Consider the following 22,895-nt stretch of genomic DNA (forward strand, 5'->3'; position numbering starts at 1 on the left):
ACCCAAACATACATTTAACAGGATATATTTTTAAATCATTTCTTCGTTAAGGTTTTTAATGCATGTGTACATGAAAATTTATATTAAAAAATTAAAAAGGAAAATCTTGTTTGTTTAGAATAACTCTGAAGTGCACAAATATTGACAAAAGCTAACAGAAAAAAATAATACAGCTCTGCTTTTTTATTAAGTAGTGTTGCAATTACTTAGAGCTGGCAAATAAATGCAATCCTCTGAGTTTTAGAGATTCTCACAAAAAGGACAACATTTTATTATATACATAGTTCTGATGTGCAAGTATGCAATCAATATGTACACTTACATTCCTAACTGTTTACATCGTTCTAGAGTATTCACAGTAGAATCAAGCTTAAGGTTAGAAATGTGAAAAGGCCATTAACAGTGAAAGAAAAAAAATAAACCAAGATATGCCTTGGGATTTTAAGACATTTTAAACTACTTGTTAATAGATTTCAGATGACTAAGCTAGAATTTAATTTTGGAGCAGACTAAAAATATAGTTGTTTTTTAAATAAACAGTAATGCAAGTATGCCTGTAAATGGTTCCACAGATGGCAGTATTACCACAAGCGTTACTCATCAGTCTTCTGATTGTTAAGCACTACTACGGACCAGAGCGAGCCTGCTTGCAGAGACACTACTGCAGCCATCCCCACACCTGGGAGTGACTATGTCTGTCAGAGTTTTGCATATTTATATGCATTCCCATGCCTACTTTGCTCCTAGAGAAAGAAAACCAGTTTCCTTAACCCGCAACTACTTTACGTGGCCATGTCCACTGCTCGCTGTTCATAGGAAGTATAAAAGAGAATATAAGCAGCTGAGGACTTCACCGACGACGCTGAGATCTCAGAGACTTCATGGTCATCAAACTTAAACCAGCGCTGTTTTGAAGCATTTTTGCAGTAGGCTGTGTAGTGCCCCCCATCCAGCCCACCATAATGATTCTGTGAAGGTAAGAAAAGAATTAGTGGCCTCAAAAGCTGCCATTTCTTCCCTGGTAAGGGAAATAATCTAGAACATGAGATTTTTTACTAACTACCAATCAATCTTTTTAGAAGACAGCTTAATCTGCAACTGGATAGGCAGCCTGGAAACCTGGATGAATCACACAGGCTGTGTGACCCTGAGTCATTGCATAAAGTCCAGCTCAGTTTCGAAATGTGCCACGGTTACTTACCGACACCGAGAACAGATTGTATCTCTTCAAGGTATTCTTTGGACCAATAACATACTGTGAAAGGTCAAGTGTTTCCAATGGAAAATCTACAGAAGTTTGAAGCTTTTGTTTCCATCTTCCATCGTAGGAAAATCTAGAGAATTAAAAAGCATCATTAAAAGTTACAAGTTATTCACAAGGTACTTAAAAATATTAAGCATGTTTGTTTTCCCTTATTTAACCAGGATGTGATCTCAATTAAAGCCCCCGGTTTTGTTAATGTGTTAACAAACACGTTAATAGGTGTTTCTTAGCAAAAAATGAAGAGGTCACTTGTAAAAGTGCTTTGTGAACTACAGCTTTATAAAACAAGCATCAGATGAAAATAAAATTCTTGCAACATTACAACTGGAAATACATCCATAATTTTCTGTAATTAAAAGTGGTCAGCTACTGTCCTAGAACAATCACTCTCCATCAAAGCCTGATCACTTCACCCTAATTTTCATCCATCACCATTTCCTTACCGTTTCAAGTGCACAAGGAGAACAGGTGGTAATTTCCAAATTTCTATTTTTTTCAAAGAATCCCTTCGAGTTTTGCAATGGCTACAGTAAAACCTATTATTATCAGTAAGCTTTTCCTCTTTGGAGAACAATCTAAGGCATTCCTAAAACAAAACACAAACACAGATTGTGAATGGCAGGTGCTTATGAAAGTGTAGCAAAAATGTTTGTTTCCTATTTGGTTGTTAACCTGCATCAATTATCTGCATCCTAAATTTCATAAGAATGAGGAAAAGTGAGTTAAATTTCGGTGCAGAAGCAAATTTTACTATATTAATTAGTATATTTTAATTTATATATATTTAATTTTAATATATTAATTAGCTGCAAGTCTTTCAAAATATATTGACAGTGTTTTGTTTAAAACCACAAAATACTTATACTATGACCTACAAAAGCAAATCCTATTCGTCTGCTCTGCTACTACAGCTTCAATATTTCTATCCTGCTTGTATTTTAAAACTTCTGATGGATGACCTATTTTTTTTAAACTTAAAAGGAATTAAAAATTGTGAAGATTCAGATCTGTTCACGTTTTACATTAGTGTAAATTAGACGGGAATTTTGACCAACCCCTTCAACAAGAGGATAAGCAGAAGCAACATCCTAATGAAGTCCCAGAGAAGTGTTTGTGCCTCAGGAGCTGCTCCTCTCTGGTTGCACCGTACCTGCAGAGTGCATTTACTGGAGGACGCGAGCGGTAACGACAGATACATGAAAGCCTCAAAGGTTCGGGACTTCTTGTGACACGTGAGACACTGCACAGTGGACTTGAACTGGCCTTGGAAGAGTGCCACAATAATGGATTCATTGAGCTGTTTGTGCTTGTGCCAGGCTAGCTCTGCTGCTCTGAAGTCATCAAGGTGATCATTGTTTTCTTCCTTGTATCTTTTCCTGTTGTCAGCCTGGATAACAGAAGTTTAAATACCACGTAAATCAGAAGTCTCATCTATAGGCAAATATTTTCAAGTATATTTAAACATGTCAGTGTAGCCATCCAGTTCTTATCTAGTTAGGTTTCTTCTATGGCTCCCTTCAGTACATTATACTGTTTCATACTAAATTCCTAATTAAATTCTGAATACTTGCATTTCTTTCTATTCAAAGTTGCAGTAACATAACCTTCTTATAAAATAAGAAGGTGTTTTTAAAATTTATTTCTCTTGATCATCTGACAGATATATAATTTGTTACAAGTGTATTGCTTACTTTATTTAGGTCTTCATGCAAGCCATCCATTAGAAACAGAAGCAATTCTTGGGAGTCCTGTTGGCTATATCCTGCAAATTGGTCATTAATCTTTCCAATTGTAATTTTGAAGTCTTTTGGACTGATATATTTATACTGTCCTGTCCATAAAGCTTTCATTATTACGCCAAACTCTTCTGCCACTTCACCTTTATGCCCCAGGAAATTTGACCTATAAAATAAAGACAAAAAAAAAATTGTGAGCCCTTCCAATAACTGTTTTTTAGTATTACTGTTTTTAATTCAAGACATTATCCCAATTTCAAAATAATTTATTTAGACCAAGAAAAACTGTCTGTTAGATTGAGCTAAAATTTTTGTCTACATTAGCATTGTAATTTGATTCCATATTCAAGACAGAAGGTACAGCTGTTTTCAGCTTGTTTTGTAAATTTAAATACAGAGATTGGTTTTAGGAGGCACTAGTACGCTTGTATTTATGAATGTGATGACCACAGTTTAATTACAACTGTCCAGTAAAACCTATTTGGTGACACACATGAATTTTGAAAATGTTGAGGCTCCTAAAAGGTACCATTTCTCTTCTACTTAAAAAAAAAAAACCCACTAAGTGATCTTTTTGAATTGGTAAATATAAAGGCAGATAAGAGATTGTTACCTGTTAATATCATCCTGATACAAGTTTCTGTTAAAATAGTCAGCCAGGTGAGGTGCATTGCACAGACACTGTAATATGGAATTCATATAGCAAGTGTTCCCAAGGTTACGAAGTCCTGTGAGAGCTGGTCCCGATCCCCCAAACACAGGATTAAGATTCCGAATCTGTGATGCAGAGAGTCTTGAAATTTCTGCTTTAGTGTAACAGATGGGTCTGTAAGGAAGAAATTGTTTTTTAGGAGTCTCAGACTTGACAAGGTTTATGTACACATAAACCAAGACACCCCCTCTCCTCACCCCACACCCCCAGGGACTGAACTATCCTTGCACAAGATGTCACCAAATGCAATCATTTAAGGTATTCAAAACTAATCAATGCAAGTGAGATATCCATATTCACTGGCCTATAATGAGGCTGAGTTTTAGGCTTTATCAGTTGTGGAATTTATGGGGGTTCTTTTGCTTTATTTATTTAATTCAGAGATGAAAAGTTAGCTGTTGATTTAATCTAGTTTAAAGTCTCAATACTTTGCATTTCACAAGCTGTGAGAAGACAAGCATTTAGCATGTTAACACAAATACCACAACTTAAAAAGCAACTGTTGTCTAATTACATGGACTGTGACCTCTGAAATTCCTTTTAATACATAACAATTACATTGATTCTCCAAAGATAACTGCCATAATGAAATATTTAGCAATGAAATTTCAGTCTATCCCTCTGGCATCCTTTCAAACCTAACTAGAAAATATTAATGAATTTTGGTTGGTTAAACAGAAAGAAGTCCTATGTGCCATCATATTGCATGAGTTGTGCTATAAATTATAGAACATACTTATTGTCACGATTGACTGCAGGAGTTACAGGAATTCTTTTCTTCTCTTCCTCCTGAATGGCTTGGGTTATATCTGGGGAAGAGTAGGAGCGCTTCAGTTTGGAGTGTTCTCTCTCTCGTTCAACAGTCACCTGTGGCTTGGGTTTATGAGTTGGAGGGGTTGATGGAGGAGTAGATGAAGGAGCCATTTCTGGTGGATACATATGAACAGTATTTGTTGGCGAGTGATAGTAACGAAAGGTTCCAGTGATTGGATCCAGAAACTTGGGGAAAAAAAACAAATAGTTTCAAAACCAAGTAAAAATCCTTCATTAACTTACTTACCTACTTATAAATTACTGTAAGAACAGTGCATGAGTTTTTCAGACATTGAGATGTTAACAGTCATGACTGGCCTCAACATTTAATAGATTAGATTTACTCAAAGGGAGCACTTTCACCAAAATGTCTATTAAACAGCAACGGCTTCATACCAGGAACAGCAGATGAATTCTCCTAGTTTCATTACAAATAATAATAAAATTCAGAAAGTAACCATGTGGAAGTTGAAGAGGAGTGAAAAATAAACAAGTTCTAACTTAGAAATAAGACACAATTGAAATGCAGGACAAAACTGCACAAGGCAACTTGATTTTAGTATCAGAAGAGGAGTTACCTTTGCCCAACCTGCAGGCAGCCCTGGGATTATCCTTCCCATTTCTTCACTTCGTGCTCTCATTAATGGCTCCCGCTGAGACTAATAAACAAAGAGAAGTGTAAGGTACATACAGTTACCTAAACAGAGCAACAGGCTGCCTGTGACTTCCCTAGGGGGTTACATGATTCAATGCAAACCAGTACTATAAGAAATTCCTTGGTTATAGCTGGAAATACAGTTTATTACAATAGTAATTTAGTACTACTCCTTTCTGTCACTCAATCTAAACAAAACCCATTTGTTGACAGTCAGTATTACAAAGGTCTCACAGTTCAATTTCTTCCCTAAAGAATTAGGAAATATTAGGGATATGTGCTTTTGTTAAACACACAAGGATGAGCTTTCCTGCCTCTCAAAGCAGTGTGCGAAGGAACGTGCATGAGATGATGAACGCGCATAAAATGCTCGTTAATGCCATCAGAAACAGTTCAAGACTTCTAATGAAAGCTTCAAATATTTTTTCAGATGAATATGACAAATGAAAAAAGCAAACAAACAGCTGTAAACATGGCACAGTCTTAAGATGATGACTTTAAAAATTGAAATGAGGTGGAATTTAACATAATTATGAAGCATCTGCACTTGATTATTTTGGCTACATACAATACATTTGTATTTACTTTAAGTTTTTCAGTATCTTGTTCAGAATCCTCTCTAAGGGGTCCTGGCTTTTGAGCTCCACTGTCTGGTTGTCCTTTAACCCCAGTTTGCTGTAAAAGATTTTGAGAGAAGGCTTCAATTTTCATCTAGCATGCCAGTAAAGAATGCTGATAAAGCAGAGTTATACTTTCTTTTTTGGCTGTTAAATGCATGTGTCATAAAGAAGTGGTTAAAATAGGTCTTTTTTATTCTTCCTACTCTATATTATAAGCAATTGACTGGAATAGTTTTTGTAGCTGAATGTTGTATTACAGTTTCAAGAGCTCACAAATAAAACACAGAAGTTCCACCTACACTACTTTCCCCCTGAAAGTTGTTTATATATTTCAGACTTTTTTCCCTTTGACTCCTCACTGTGGCAAAATCTCTCCATGAAAAAAAAGGCAAACTGTGAAGTCAACCTGAATTTATCATAGGCAGTCATTTTGGGATTATGTGAAGTTGCTCTGTCAGTCAAAAGCTCATGAATGACTGTGCTAATGTTGCCCACAGGAAGATTTATTTTGGTTTACTTGTGCATTTGGATTAAACAAGTGTGAGAGTTTGATCAAATAACAACTGCAATTGCAAAAGAAGAGAAAAATATCCTAATGCATGTTCTTGAGAAATGGTTGTAAAGACGTGTTCCATTGTTAACTCAGCTTCACAAATGGCTCTTGTTTCATGATCAGATGACTTCCACACTCTGAGAAATTTTGCAATTTTTTTCAAGAATGGGGAAAGAAGAAACTGTGACACAATCCCCCAGAGATTTGGAAGTGGACTGTTCTCAGCAAAAATACTAGATTAGGGTGTTCCTTTGCTTCCTGTGCCAGGAAACAAAATCCTGTTCTGTCAGCATTTACACAGCTGGGGGCACTAAAGTGTTTGTTATGACAGCACCATTGTGTCTCTAACAGTGTAATATACAGTACTGGTTGCCCACCTACCAGCAAGAAATAAGGCTGTCTTGGGGAAAAAAAACCCCAAAATCTATTTGTGTCTTGGTTTTAACTCTCTCCTCTACTTTTATGTAAAAATGGTCTAAATAAACTTCAAATTATGTATTTCAAATTTCTAGATTGATACTAAACTATTCAGGATGATTTGAGTGCATAACTACTCCACATTTGATGATGATTTTCTTTTTCACTAACCTTGCCTGAAACAAAGGTCTGAGATCCATCACCCAGTGCCCGTCTCGGTGTTTCTGGTGTTCGAGTTCCTTTTTCTTCCAGGGATGTTTTGTCCATCTCAATCCTTTTTGCACCAATGTTTTCTGGTTCATTTTTATTTTGCTTTTTTGCTTCAATTGCTTCTCTGCGGGCTCTTTCTTGTTCCTTCTCCTCCTGTTCTCTTTTTATTTGTTCATCCCTCTCCTTCTGTTCTCTTTCCTCTTTGGATTGCTGTAGCTTTTCTTTGTGTTCCTTTTCTTTCTGTTCTTCTTTTGCTTTCTGCTCCTGATGTTCTTTCTCTTTTTGTTCTTGTTCTTCTTTTTCTCTCTTGAGCCTCTCTTTCTGTTCTTCTTGCTGCCTCTCCCGGAGTTCTTTTTCCCGCCTGTTTTTCTCTAACAGAGCAGCAGTTTCTGCGTGTACCTGACTTTTTTCTTCTTCTGTCAGAACACTCTTCACATCCCATACCGGCTTTGTGGAGCGGTCTGGAACCACTCGTCCATTCTCAACAGGCTGGATGTCACTGGCTGTACCTGCAGCTTTTGGTCTGGTATCATCAGAGATTTTTAGTGAAGGCTTTTTAGTACGATCCACCTGTAACACAGGTGCAGAACACAAAGTGTAGAACAACAATTTACTATAGCTACTGCCACTCTGTTTGCTGAGGTTTTCCTAAGTGAGATTTGTAAGAGAATAAACATGATAACAAGCTGACTTCTGCCAAAGAGAGTGATCATTAAATCTGATCTTGTTAGCAGAATTAGCAATTCACTTATCTTCCAGATGTGAGATAATCAATGAGATCATCACAAGCCCTACAGAACCACAAGGACAGCATTAAGCACTGATTACCACAACTCTTTATTTTCAAGCTTTCAAAGGTGAACATTCTAGAGCAATCAGGCAGCCTAATTTGGGCTTGGCTCTCTCAATCATGTGACCGAGCACGTGCTTAAGGCAGATCTGCTTGATGGGAAGGGGTATTTAAGAATGGCTTAGAATTAGGATAGCAAGTTGGTTTTGATGCTGAAGTGAATGTTCTGATGGACTATAAACTCATCTGGTTCAGGTAAGAACAGAAATAATGTCTTTAAATTTTAAAGTTTAGCATCTCCTGGCTGAAATCTGTACTTAAGCCTGTATGCAGAATAGTGAAAGTGAACAGCTTTTAGCCTTCTCTCCTGAGGAATGCTACTTTAGTATAAGAACTCTACAAAAGTGTCTTTAGAAAGTTTTATTCATGTCAAAGGAAGAAACAAATCTCTGTACTTTCACTACTGGGCCAAGGGTGACAAACCACCTAAATATTTTGTTATTTGAAGGAAGATACATTTGCTAGAAAGCAGATCTTTAGAATAGCCAAGGTAAACCGCAGCCTAACTGCACTCCCTGTATTTCATCCCATGTGTTTTGAGTATAAAAGTTTGCTTATAGACTTTCTGAATTAATGATCAACTGGTGACCTTTGATTTCTCAGGTGCTCACATAAAAATATTCATGAAAAGTTCTGCAATTCTGTTAAGTATATTTAGTTCTGGAGATCAGTTCCCATGGCTTCACAGACCACCTCTGTATCAGTATACTTGTGTACAAGGCTTGAACAAATGTATTGAGTATGTTTGCTTGTGGATTTAGAGTTCTGTGTGTGGCAGGTGTCTAACAGATTTACTATATATTAACCCTGAAAAAAAAGGAACACAACTTACCTCAGGGATACTTCTTGTAATTGATACTGGATTAACTACCAATGAACTGTCAGATTTTGGAACAGCAGCATCTTGTATGTTTGATCTGTTAAGTGATTTTAGTCTCTCTTCCAAATTATCTCCTGTTTCTTCATTTTCAATTGCTTCTGTTGAGGATGGCTTTACAGCAGCAACAGGGGGAACAGAAGTTGGCTCTTCCAGAGATGGATATGTAAAATCCACTGCAGGAGGGGAGAGAGGAGGGAAGCTTAAAAGAGCTCTTAAAGCAAAAACACAAAAGCAAAATAAACACCCAGGTTCCAACCCAAAATTTAGTTTTTAGCCAGAACAAAACTCTCCCAAAAGCATCTGAATGAATTAAAGATATATCCAGTGATTACAAAAGCTTGGTGGGGTGTCATCCTTTTTACTTACAAGAAACAGTCACTGCTTCACTCCTGCCATGCTGGGGTGGAGTTACTCTAGCATTTGTTGTATACTGGGGAAAACAAAGGAGCCAATTTTCATAACCTCCTTCTAGAATTAAAGGTTCATTCTGCAGTATGGTTTTGCTTTCCCACTGTATGGAAAAAAAGTTTGAAATTAATTGATTTAAAAATAGAAAGGAAACTTTTACAGCTTGATAGCGTGGTTGAAATTTCTGTGTCTAGTCATTAAATTGTGAGGTTACTTTTGAGATTTTTAAGTAAGAATTAAAGAGGCTGCAAAAACAGGGATCCTCTCTGTGTTTGGAGAATGTTCAACACAGGTTCCTGGCTCTATTTACAAGAGGGTGTGAACATTTTCAGTACAGAAAGATCCACTTATTGCTACTTCACATAACAATCCATGCAGAAAAATATTTTTATTATAATATTTGCTTCAGTTTCTTATCTGGTTAAGTTTGCTGAGTGATTAGTGCTTTAGAAAGCACAACATTAACTTTCTGAAAACCTCTTGAGAGTTCAGGCTCCAGACTGCCCTCCTCCTGAGGGCCTCCCCAGTATTAGAACATGAACAAGGCACAGAGGGCCCAGAGAATATTCTGTAAAGCAATAAACAGGGAAAACTCCCTGAACTATCTCTGAACTCCAGTCTTGAATGTTTAGATAACAGAAAGATGTGTGATCTTTCACAAGAGCTACCTCTATAGAGAAGAGGGACAACACAGCAAAAGCTAAAGTTTGACTTGAAAGTGTTGGGCATTTGCTTACTATAGTCTATAAACTCCCTGCACTGAAGAAGCTCAAATTTAAATTCATACTTATCTAAAAGTTATATTCAATAATGCAGAAAAGTTAACCATGCTCAAAATATTTCTGGAGCCTCCCTCACTCTGCTGTTAACCTATTTAATAAAAGATGCTGTCCTCTACTAGAGCACGAGCATGGGAATGGGAAACTTCAGACTGCACTTCTGCTATTAAAATAAGCAGGCTTTGAAAACTGAACCAAGATGCTTGCCTGAAGTGTCATTAAGGTTTCCACATAGTTTGTAAACACAGGTGCTTTAAGACCTTCTGATTTATTGAGGTGATTAGTGTAAACCACGAAACTTGCCAACCTTAAACAGCGCATCTTTCAGGCTCTGAAGAGTTGTTCCTAACTTTAAGTCTTCAGCAGAACTAAACCAGTCCAGCAGTATAACATAATGAAACTGTCCTCTCCTCTTCCATGGATCTCTGGAGTCCTCTGGGAGTCTAGCTTCAATCCAATTAGCAGTAACTCTGAAATGTATTAACATGCATTTAAAAACAAATGTACAAGTAACCTTTTATCCAACAACATACGATCCATATATGTTTATGTGCCTGGACAAAATAAATATGCTTTAAGTTGAAGTCAGTATGTGCAAGAACAGAGCTGTCCAGATACATCTTACCCACTGGTATACAGCAGGGACTCTGAAACTAAGTGTACAAGCTCTAAAAGCATATAATTTTTTATAAAATTAAATATTTCATTATCATTTAACATTATGTCATACCCAGGACTGATAGCTTCTTCGGGGACACTGATAGATCTTGGAATACAGGATTCCTGATAATCCTTCAATCTTCGAGCATCCATTATAAGCAATTCAATATTTTTGTCTGACATCATTGCAAACAGTTTCTCAGGTGTGACTGCTCCTTGAAATAGAGAAGCAAATAGATATAAGAAGCTACATTATAAATGGAGATAGCTATGATATCTGACTGGTGCAGTCAAGACTGCAAATAGATGAAATAGAATTAAAAAGTCCCACAAAGTCACAGAGGTGAGACATTATAAACAGATTGGACCTTTTGCTCCTACTGCTGTAGTGATTAGCACCTGATCTGCTAAATTAGACCATACTGAATATTTCAGTGATAAACCAATTTAAATTTTTGTGGTCTCACTTAAATCCAGCTATATAGGCAAGCATTTGTAAAATATATACTGCTAATGCTCCTTCTCGGTTAAGAACTCTAGAGAACATTTTCACATATTTATTGCAAGAACAAGAAACAGAAGGTTGTGAGGGGAAAGGAAAAATTTCTTATTTAGCAGAGAAATATTTCAGCCTTGCCTAGATTTTTCTTATCAGTTGAGGAGATGTTTTTCTTCTAACTTGAACACTTCAGAACTAGTTCAACTTTAGTTATTAAACAGTTGGAAAACTAACTACAGCTTTTTAAGTTATAAGTGATTATAGCTGCAATACAGAGCCTAATTGATTTATAATTTGTTATAACTGAAATACAGTATACTAGAATTCCATCAAATTCTGTGAAATAACTTCTTAAAAGAATTGCAACTGCTTAGGTGATTGGTACACAGTCATATGGAGACCTTTTTCACACCTGTGGCAGCACTGTATTTCTTACCACTCAGACTGTCAGACTGATCCTTTCTTTCCAGCGAATGCTTCCTCTCACCATTAATCTGTGTTATAAGGGGGAAAAAAAAGTTTAATATGTAATACTCAGAACCAAGGTGGCCAACAGACACTGACTCTCACAGACCTTGAAGGAAACTGGTGGCTGTTAAGACACAAGAAGGAACCTAGCACAAGTAAGCTGCTTCTGAAGATGTGCTGACAAATGTACTAAAAAGATACCAAGGCTGCTGCTCTGCCTAGACAGAAAAGAGTTAAAAAGGCAATACAATCTAGGACAGCATCACCTACTAGATGAAATTCATGCAGTATTTGTGGAGAAGTAAGTTTGTTTCCACACTTCCTGCAAAGTCAACCATCTCCTAAAAAGCTTATTTGACATCAGTTTATTACCATTACCTTGGGTTTCTTGCTCTAGGTAATTCTAGTATAAAATAGACTGAGCTTTCTTGTACAGTCAAATTCTATCTTATGCAAGACTTGGAGGTTGTGGACTCAACATATTCCAAAAAAATGTCAAAGAAGGATTACAGGGAGTGTAAACTAATTACTAAAAAAATCCCCCACCATGATTCTGAACTGGACATAGTTACTAGCAGAGACCAAATGCTAGATTGAAACTATATATTCAGACTGAATTAAAAAGTTTGTAAACATCTTCAGTTACCCTTTGGCTTTTTCCTTTGGAATCCACAGCACTTTCTGAGGAGTTTTTGGCTGAACTCTTTCCATCATCCTTTGGTTCTTGCTTTTTCTGCAGCTCTTGTCTGTCCCTCTCTTCAAGTTTTTTCCGAACTTCAGCTTCCTCATATCTATTGAAAAAAAGAAAAAAGTCTTTTTTTCAATATTGTGCTATTGACTAACCTTGGATTATTAACATCAGAATCATTAAGTCCTCAGGAAGAAATTTAAAAAAAAGTATTGAAAGTTTTAAGAAAGTGAAAGTATTGTCAGTTTTTGTATTCCAACAATTCCCATTTTCCTGCATGACTGTGTGATCTTATTTTTTCCACTTTTTGAGCTGGTTTTCCTATTCTGAAATCCTGTTTTGAGTCCTATTTCATAGCCACTGCTTGTAAAGCTATTTTTTCTCCAAATCTGAGGTCATTCTTAGCTTTGGTATCACTAAATGTTTTTCATTTCCCACTGGAAAGGGTAAGGACTGGTGATTTACAGGGAAACTTCAATATATAACAACAGTCATCCCAGGTATTTTATTTTAGTTTGCATTGGAGCCAGTTAGGAGTAAGTTAGCTCAGTTATCTAAATGTCCTTCTCCTGAGAAGTCAGATCAGAACTTATTATGTGCCTGGTGCTTGTTTGAAACACTGGACCTACAGGGAAGCCAATGCAAGAACTGTGTACACTCGTGAGTTTTGATGGACCTGGGTCTTGCTGTCCTTCTCATAAAGCCTCAGACTTGACAATTAACCTCCCAGCCTTTTGCTGTTGGAAGGACAATCATGGTATTCTAAGCCAGTGACCTCCAAACTGCAGTTTTTAGATCAGCCACTGGAGGTTTGTACAGTCACTGTTAAGTAGCATTTGCTTATATTTAATACAACTGAGAAGTTTAAGGGTTACTAGGGTTCCATAAAACAAAGAAGAAGGTTTTGAACTAATGATTTTGATTACTCAACCAAGCAGTGAAACATGAACACTGAACTGTGTTGACAATTGCTTGTTTGAATCAGATGTTGCCTCATCAGAGTTAAAGTAACAATGACAATACAGCTGTATTTTGTATCAAAAAGTAGTGTTAATAAACTAGATAATTAAATCAAATTCTGCCTCCAAGTCTACTTCACTAACTGACCACTAACAGGAAAGAAGCAGCAAGTTTGTAATTTTATCTTTTAAACAGGCTTCCTAATTTGGCACAGGCATCGTAAGCTAGAATAAAGCATTTTGTTCCCACTTGGAGTTAATGACACTAAAGCATATTTCATATTTTAGTTTAATTTGGTCAGTATGGAATATTTGCCCATCAATTTCCCCTTTTATACCTCTGAAACACATAGTAGGTCATTCATGTAGGTATTCCTGCTCCTATACAAGTGGTGTTTCAGCAGCTCCACTTTTAGTTAACAATTAACATTGAAACTATTTGCTGGCCTAGTGCCTGGGGAAGAAATTATACAAATAACTTCCCTGAAACCGCTTCTGTAGTTACGTAGGAGTCATGTTTCATTTCTATTCCCTTTAAATATTTATACATTTTACCCAGAGTAGTTGAAAGTTATTGTGTCAACTTCAAAACTCTTTTCCCTTCATAAAAAGCCGAAAGTCACTAAACAAGTCTCTAAATTTTGGGTTTCTGTAAGTCTATCAGTGTTTACTCTTACAGTGAAATCATAGCTCTGTTGAATTGTAAGACTCAACTAAAAACAAAGAAAATCTAAAGATTGTTTCATATACAGTATCATGAGACATCTTTGCAAAGTCCCTCTTCATATAGGTGTAACTACAGTCTTATTGTTCACTGAAACTAACTTTATAGATTAAGCACTTGGAAGGGCATAAAATGCTTTCACAAGAATATTTGGGAAGGGCAGGGTGGGACATGAGACACAGGAAGGGAAACGTGTCCAGCTGCAGAGAGAAAGTTAAAAGGGCAAGAGTTGCTAAGCATGCAAGAAGCAGACAAGGCTGGAAGCAACAGACACTGCACTAAATATCATCTAAAGACAGACTCTATCTTATGACTTCTTACCAACACCACTTTGTGGCTTATGGCACAAAGATGGAACTTGACAGCTGTTAATCAGGTACCCAAAAGTCCATTAGCATCAATTCAGTTACATACTGGCAAAACCATGTATTGCATGGTTTCTGTACACACCAGAGAAAAGGTAAACTATAACCACACTAGGAGGACTTTTTAACATATCTGATTATTAGGAACATTTACTAATAGATTTGGTTTCAGATGACCTTATGATTAAGGAGAAAATCACTCTTGATCATCTCTAGTGTATGTATCATTTAGATCATATGGTTTATTTTTATTAGTCAATAAACAAAATTAGAAGACCATGTCAACAAATCATAACTGCCAGGAATTAGGAGATAATGTATAACGTGACAAATTATTGGAGTGTGTGACAGTGAAAATTATTTCTAGTAACAGACTTCTGGGGATAAACAGTTCTAAGGTCTCGAGTTTCAGCTATCTATGGTCTACTCAAGTGCAACTGCTTATTACTAAATAGCATGAAAAACTGAAATTGCACATGTATGGGCTTCAGGTGTAACGAATAGAATCTTATCTAGCAACTGTATGCACGTACCTGAGTTTAAGGCTGTCTGACAGTCTTTCAGCTTCTTCAACAGCTTTTTTTAAATTTGTAGGTCCCAGAATTGAATGAAAATAATCCTAAAATTACAAGCATCACATTGCATGTTAATAGTACAGCTTAAGAATGCCTACTTCTGTGCATATTAAGAGTCATCAATATACAGAGAATTGGTATTATAATGATATTAATACCAACAAAAGGAACTGGTTTGAATCAAAATATTTTCCTCTCAAACATGATTTTGTAAGTAAAATTGTTTGAATGGGAAAGATGACAAGAACACGTCTCCATGAAAAAATATTCCCAGATTTGACAACTTATACACTTTATGTATTAAAAGCAAACTGTAAAAAAAAATTAACAACAGACTTGTCAAAAACAGGAAGGAAGGAATAGTGTCATAAGTGAGGCAGTTACTTAATACCAGTGTGATCCTCTGAATGTGCATTAGTGTAACTCTCTGTACTTCTCATACTTTTACCAATGCAGAGGAGGTCAGTCAGAAAACTTTTATACCTGTTGCTGCTTAAAATCAGGTCTTTTTTTAATAAAGTTATAAACAGTCACATATTTCATATATAGGATGTAAGCTTTTTCTTCATCTCGGTCCAATCTGCTTTCTTCTGCTGCCTTGAAAATCTTAAGGGCACTCTGCACATAACTGAAACCAAAGAAGAGGATAAAGCACATGATTGTTGACTTGTCTCCAAACACCTTTGCATTACAACATGCCATATTAAGTGTTTATGGCCTCTGCTCATATATTAAGCATTTGATTTTACCATCTTAATATAAGGTTTTCATTAAACATGAATTACAATCATGTTCCTCCAAACAAAGTTCATTTTTGCTAGCTTGTTTACTAGCCTTATTTAAAGACTTCCATAATTAAACAGCATACTGAGATAAGGAAAAAAGTACTGTTCCCTTCTAAGAATAACTTTTTTTTTATAGGGGAAACTAATTCATAGTAAGACAAAATGAAATTGTTGATTATCTAAAAATGCTAGAGGCAAAGCATTTTCTATTCACATATTTGCTGAAGTTTTTATAATTTTTAAGAATTTGCATTTATGTAGCCTTTCCTCCAAGTATGCAAATCTTCATGGGCATCATGCTCTGTCCAAGCTATGTTTTGGCAGTATGTCAAGTGACCTCCTGAAAGCAGTAAGCACTCCAATGCAACAGCTGAGATCCATACATAAGACTATCAAAGATTTTAAAGCTAACAGAAATACTTGAGGAAACTTAGATCCACAAGAAATTTGTTCCGAAACCACTAATACTTTTAATATCGGTTCAAAATCAAATATAACATATATACCTCTTTGTACTTGTCTTTTCAGGTTTTATTTCTGTCTTCTTGTTGAGATCTTTCAATGAAGTACAGAGATACAGCTCCTTAGGTACAGATGCCACAGCAGGCATGTTGTTACTTATGTCCCTCCTAGGATGGTACCGCTTCTTAGAAGTCTCTATCAATATTTTTCTGGAGGGGGGAGAGAGGTAGGAAGAGCCTAATTATATTCCAGTGACTTTTAATACACACATAGAGTTACCTGTATGGGTTTATTACCTAACCTATCTTACTTTATGTGAGCTAGCACTAGATGCCAACAGAGTGGCTGAACACTTAACAGTATAAATTAATTCTCCCAAAGTGACAGAATTGTTTGAAACCACTCTAGGTAATTTATTAAGGATGTCCAGCAAGATGCTGCTAACTAAAGAATAAAAAATAGTAAGTAAAGAAATGCTGACTTAAGAATGTTGAAAAATCATTGTATCCAGCAGATTTATTCTACTGAAATGCCAGTAAGTATACTATAAAAAATTAGCTGACTTCTCTGTACTCTGCAAATACACACCAGCCTCTTGGAAAAGTGACTTCTAATGTCTTGGTAAGAGTAAGCTGAGAAAAGCAAGATTGCTATGGGTAAAGTCAACTTGAAACTTCTTGGTCTTCAGCTCCTTGGTGCTGTTGTCTTTGTGCTTTCATTTGAAAGTGCTCTCCAGGTAGCCCTGAAATAGTTAAGCAGAGCTTGGCTAGAAGGGACTGTTACATCATCCCATCTGACACAGAGAAGTCCATTAAGTCTCCTGCAGATAGTCTATCTAAAACTCTTTTCATCTAATACACAGGAAGCTATTTTAGCCCTTGGAGGTGGTGGGGGAGGAACTGAGCTCCCTCACATGTAAGTGGTGAGACGTTAAGATGTGAGCAACACTGAAGAAACTATGGGGAATTCCTTAGAAGAAAGGTGCTCAAATGATCCCAACAAATCAATTACTTCCTAGCAGAGAAAAAACACATGGATTTTGACAAGATGAAGGTAGAGCATTTCCCTTTCACCCTCAAGGTGATGATCAGCATGACAAGTGTGACTAAAGCCACCATCAGCCAGTGACTTCAGAGTGAAGTTTCACCCCACTGAATCGATCTGTAGCTGACTGCCACCAAATTAGGTGATCCCAATTTCCCTCCCTCTTTCTCATGCTGGTCTGGTGCTTCTCCAACCTCTTATTGAGCCAATTCAGCTTGCTGAAGAGGCAGAAAGGCTACACAGCTTGTGCAAGGACAGCAGTTGGCATGTGCAGTCAAGAAGGAGAAGCCAAGCTGGCAATGTGATCCCTTCCCATGGCACAGAGCTGTTGTATACCTTGAAGCATCAGTATACAGACACTCTTCCCCAAAGAAGAGGAAGTGTAAAAGCCTCTTAGCCTAAAACAATGTTTTACATCCTCATAGCTTATAAAGAAAGCCTTCACTCTTAGTAAGATTTTAGCATTGCTTGTCTAATTGTCCTGTCAGAGCATGTCTTTACCTGGCTTTTTTTTTCTCCTTAGAACTGTAAATAGACTTTTCCTTTGAAGCTTTAAGTCCCTTCCAAATATATCTTCAATGTTTGCTCTGTTATGTAACCAGTATTTTCTTAATCTTAAGTGGCAGCATTTGGTTGTGTTCTGACAGAATATTGTAACTAAATATGTAGTCCAAAAAGATCTGAATATAACACTAGTGTGATGTGTGCGTATGAGCAAAAAAAGCCCCAAGGCTATGTGGAAGATGAACCATTTAATGATCTCAGTAAATTCTCAAGTGTTGCTGACACACTTTGAAAAGGGCAGCTCTTCTGGAGCCTCATCTATACAAGTGTAGAACTAATGAATAAAAGCCAACTCTGAGCTTTGGCCTGAAACAAAAAGGGCTTTTATTTTTTTCCTATGGTTACGAAGTTATTACTGCAGGTCTTTAAGTTGCCAGGCAAGCTCAATGCTGAACTTTTATTTCCTGATTTAAAGAAATTTCTATACCGTTTTTCAAAACATGAGCTTCTAACCACAGTATCTGATGAATGAGGTATTACTCTTTGAACTCCCACAGCACCATATTCACACAATATGCTGCAGTGAAATGAGTAAGAACGGATAAAGAATAACATTTTCTAAATTTTTTTGAAAATCAAATTCTCAACAGCCTACTTAATGGAATTACATACAATGTATGCCGCAAATTGATAGATTTCACCTGCAGTTTCTAATTCATTCTTCTATACAGAATCTTAACTTTGGAACTGTAACTAAAATTTTCAGTTTTATGCATCAAAAATCCCCTAACTTGATTTTGAATACTACAGACTGACAACTAGTTGCCAGTTGACTGCTCAGTCTTAGCTCATAAGGACCCTTAAAACTTCTTAAGCTTCTATGAAATTTCAAGATGTGCTTTACCTTAATTTTTCCTTATACTCAAATGAACAAGTTTTTTTCCCTTCATCTTTGAGCAGGCTTTGGGGAAGACTACAATTTCAGAATCCAAATCACCTCCTTCATAGATAAATATTACCATCTGATTTTGAACACAAGTTTTGCAGATATTCAATTCCTAACTGGCCTAGTCTCAATGGGAGAATCTGGCAAAAGAAGTGGCACAAATAAAAGAGTCTGGGAGTAGTCAGTGTCCATCAGGGAAATGCACTGAGACAGACCAGCTACTGCAGGTTATGGACAAGGCCTGTAGTTGTTTCCTCTAGGGGAGCTGCAATAAATTGCAGTCTAACCAGAATCCCATCCACTTTATCAGGATAAAATCCCACTGCTCCAGCCTGTACTGACTAGATTATGCTCGCTTTTGTGGAGCATTCCATTTCCCTCCACACTTAGAATCACTATATGAATACAATGGCAACACTGAGGCATGAATGAACCCTTCCAATTACATCTGTGGTCTTTCATACATCCCTAAAGAAGAGAGAGATCTTCTTTCTCAGCAAGAAAAGAAAACTGGATCACAAAACCATGAAAACAATAGATTGAATAAGCCGTAATAGCTAAATCTATGATTAGTCAACCTGTGACAAAGAAGAAACAACCTATTTCAGGCTTGTCAACTCTTTTCTTAAAGATTAAGGTCAAATTCAAGACTTGGGATCTTTTCCACCCCCAGCTGAAGTATTATCTCAGGCTCCTTTTTTGTACTTAGGAGTGCTGAAAACAAGGCTAATATCCCAAAAATATGAGGGAAGTCACGCTTGAATGATTATGGGCATTTGACATACTTGGAATGGATAGTTTTACCCTGACAGGGAAACTGGTAACAGGTTTGTCAACATCTAATTATCATGCCAGTTTTACTAAGGATATGAGTAAGCTTTAAGTGGAATGACACTGTAGCAGTTACGTTGCAAGCAGCACAAACTAATGCACTCTGAAATACATTGACATGGTAAGTACTGTGCATCACCAATTCAGGTATGTAATAAAGAATTATTCACTTATTTTTGTCTCTGACAAATGAGCAAAATGAGTAAATGAGAAATGGGTTTCTCATGAGAATTAAGTTCCTCAATTCTCTTGGAATTACATTTTACTATCTGCATTTGGTACACAAGAGTTGGCTTTGTTAAGATTATCAGTGTTAGTCAGATAGAGAATTTTAAGATGATTGACCTACAAAACCCACCAGCATATTTAGCTCTGGGAGGCCTCTAGCTCTCTCCCAGGCTCTGGTACTGTTAATACTACAGGCCCTGGTTCTGTAACCTAATGTGTATAGGCTGATTATAACCATTGGGGCTTCTTATAGCGAGCCCATTATGTTCACGCAGGGTAGCCAAACTTTCACCATTGTGCTGGTCACCACCAGGCACAGGGCAGCAACACAGCACGGGTCTGTCTGTGCCCATGGAGGTGCTCAAACCTGCCCTGCCAGGCCTGGGAACGACTCTCTCCGCAGTGAGAAAACCCTTTGACAGCTCCTTCATCCAACAATTTACCTGACACCGAGGTGGGGGGGAAGATATTATAAAGTTTCTTTTAAAAAAATATGCTGAGTTTTCTGCAGGAAGTTTAAAAGTTACTCAATCTATGCAAGAACACAAATAGTTCCACTTCTTATTTAGATAAACGAACATCTGCAAGGAGTACGCAAACAGCAGAGGTGATAAGAAGCCGGGGAGGTCGCAGAGAGGCAGAGAACTCCCCCAAGTTTATAACCGGGCGGTCAATACCGCTGCGGCGGCCCGGGGCCGTGGCAGTCTCCATGACACCGCAGGAGTGCAGCACTCTGGGAAGCGCCGCTTCCCTGCCATCTTCCTCCGGCCGCTGCCGGGCTCCGCGGCGGCTCCCCGGCCCCACTCACTCGCCAACCCGGCCGGGCTCAGGCCGGGGTGCTGCGGACCGCCCAAGGTCACACTGCCGGCCCCGGGCCGGGCCGGGCCCGATCCCCCCGCGCGGCCCGAAGCGGGTCCCCGCCCGCCGCAGCCCCTCGAGGGCCGCCCCCCCGGCACGGGGGGCTGGGCCCGGGGCTGCCCCCGAGGGCGCCCGCCCCTCCCGCCGCTGCCCCGCTCCCCGCCTGCCCGGCCGCGCACTCACCGCCGCGGGGACTCGCTGCCTCCGCCCGCCGGCCCGGGGCAGGCCCATGTCCGAGCGCGGCTGCCGAGGAGACGCTACGCGGCCATGGCTGCTGGGGCGGAACTCGGCGACGACCGTCCCTCCCTCCTTCCCTCCCTGCCTCCGTCCCTCCCTGCCTCCGTCCCTCCCTGCCGGGCCCCCGCTCCCCGCGGGGGCGGGACTCTCACGGCCCTATCCGTGCCACGGGGCTGGGCTCGGGCCGCGGCGGGGGCCTGGCTGCTGTCCTGAGGGAGCTGCGGGGCGCGGCCGCGCTGGGTCGGGCGGGGACGCGGCCCCACAGCCGCCGTGGAGCTGCGGGGGTGGCGGTGGAGCGAGAGGGGAGGGACAGGCGGGTCACCTCGGCCCGACGCCACCCGCCTGCCCCGGAGAGCGCGGGGCTCCCGGCCGTGCCCCGCCTGGCCTCGGGAGATTTGTTACCGAGGCCAAGCCACTACGAGGGGCCTCTGGGTCTGTCACATTCTGTGAGGCGTCCAGTACTTTGTATGGGCTGTTAAACTGGCCCACTGCTGCACTTTGCGATCAGGTGTGGGAAGGCAAGTCACCTCTCCTTATAAAAATATCCTGTTTTTTGTCTAGAGAAAACTGGATTGACAGGGGACATCGTGAGTTTAGATCTCAGTTTTTGCTGTGACTGTTTTCTGTGCAGCCTGTGATGTTATTACAAGCGTCATACCGCAGGGATGGCAGGTACGCGCTGACACACTGGTATAGCCATGCTGGGAGAAAGGACGTGAGAGGCAGGTCGTGCCATCCAGATCTTACACAAACAGAAAGATGCTCTGTACTGCCACAGTCCTGGCCTGCCCCCAAACTGTGTCAGTGGTAGGGGAGGGGTTCAGTTACTCCAACCTACTGCTCCATTTTGCCAGTGGAAATGTCTTGTGAACTGAAGCAGTCTCCTTCAGCCACTTTACAAAACAGGGAGGTCATGAAGCCAAATGAGAAAGCTGCCTGTCTCCATGTAGCCTTCCAAAATACTACCAATTAATTGCCCAGAAGGCTGAATTGTATCACAGCACTTAGTGGTACAGTAACCTTGGTTGGTATGGAGCACAGGAAAGGCTCAAGCATGTCCTAGTTAGAACACCTGGGACCAGTTCATCACTGGATGGGTGTAACCCAAAACTGTGTATTCTATAGCCTTCCATGCCATTTCCCAGAAACTGCTGGCAATAGACTATTTATACCCTCTGCCCAGAGCAGCCTGACTCCTCAGGCTATAAACTAGGTGTTAAGAGGCCTTTGAGATAGGAGGGTGCTTCTGTCCTCATACCCTTTGTGGAACTCCCCGCCATGAGGGAAGTACTGAGCATTCCTGCCTGAACTAGAGAATATATAATCTCGGAGTCTTGGAACTTTTTTAACCACTAGTGAGATCCAGAGGAAGACTGCAGATCATTGCTCTCAACCAGACTGCAGACCACCACTCTCAACCAGACTGCAGACCACCACTTTCGACTGGACTGCAACCACCACTTTTCAACCAGACTGCAACCATCACTCTCGACCGGACTGCAATCACCACTCTTGACCAGACTGCAACAGCACTTTCACCAACAGGTTTTTCCCCTCTCCCTTTACTTTGGGCTCAGGGGGCCCAACAAACACCACTCTGTTCATGCCCCAGGGTGCTGGGTTATACATTTGGGTTTTGTGGGTTAAAACCAATTGCTTGTCTGTATAATTGTACTTATTGTATTATTTTATTAAATTGTTATTCTGATTTATAATCTCTCTTTTGAGTTGAGTTCATTTCCCCTGCTGGTTTATCTTTAAACCAGCACACCTGTAAAAAAAATAGACATTATTATTATAATATTATTGTATCATAATAATGAAAACTGATATACAGTGCTAATGGACTAACTGCAGGCTGCATTCTTCACCTCTATGAAAGACGGTCATTAATATGAAAAGTTTGACTTTCCCATAGCACTGCAGCCAACATCACCAAGTGTTCCTGTTTGTTGGCACACGCCTGTGAGCACATTGTAACATTTTCTGTATCTGCTGCTGCTGCTGTGTAAATGAAAAGCCGTAACAGGACAAGCTAAATGCTTGTTGAAAGACACAGACACTTGCCAACAAGGAAAAAGAGATGTGCTGGAGGCTAGATTCAAGGTTTCTATGCCCTGGTGACAAGCAGCAGCCCAGAGGTGTTTGGATTTGTTCTCTATTGC

At 39.1% G+C, this 22,895-nt stretch overlaps 1 protein-coding gene across 3 annotated transcripts; it reads right to left on the reverse strand.

The window, feature by feature from the left end:
- Positions 1-9: 9 nt before the first annotated feature.
- USP8 (ubiquitin specific peptidase 8) lies at positions 10-20,820 on the reverse strand. Of its 3 annotated transcripts, none has more exons than XM_051796590.1 (20): positions 20,677-20,815; positions 16,127-16,291; positions 15,319-15,463; positions 14,794-14,879; positions 12,171-12,315; positions 11,493-11,550; positions 10,628-10,772; positions 10,205-10,367; positions 9,077-9,221; positions 8,663-8,883; positions 6,942-7,550; positions 5,766-5,855; positions 5,104-5,184; positions 4,449-4,711; positions 3,614-3,826; positions 2,956-3,166; positions 2,415-2,651; positions 1,708-1,850; positions 1,202-1,334; positions 10-968 (listed from the first exon to the last, which is right to left on the reverse strand). In XM_051796590.1, exons 2-20 carry the CDS (start codon positions 16,228-16,230, stop codon positions 783-785), a joined length of 3,378 nt encoding a protein of 1,125 aa, XP_051652550.1. In that variant the 5' UTR covers positions 16,231-16,291; positions 20,677-20,815; the 3' UTR covers positions 10-782. The 3 variants fall into 3 exon arrangements, with proteins under 3 accessions (XP_051652550.1, XP_051652551.1, XP_051652552.1); XM_051796591.1 differs by lacking the exon at positions 20,677-20,815 and adding an exon at positions 20,079-20,263; XM_051796592.1 differs by lacking the exon at positions 5,766-5,855 and having other exon boundaries at positions 20,677-20,820.
- Positions 20,821-22,895: the final 2,075 nt, after the last annotated feature.

The sequence above is a fragment of the Manacus candei genome, unplaced genomic scaffold, assembly GCF_025592945.1.
Source record: "Manacus candei isolate 608988 ecotype Guabito, Panama unplaced genomic scaffold, ASM2559294v1 h1tg000046l, whole genome shotgun sequence".
NCBI lineage: Eukaryota > Metazoa > Chordata > Aves > Passeriformes > Pipridae > Manacus > Manacus candei.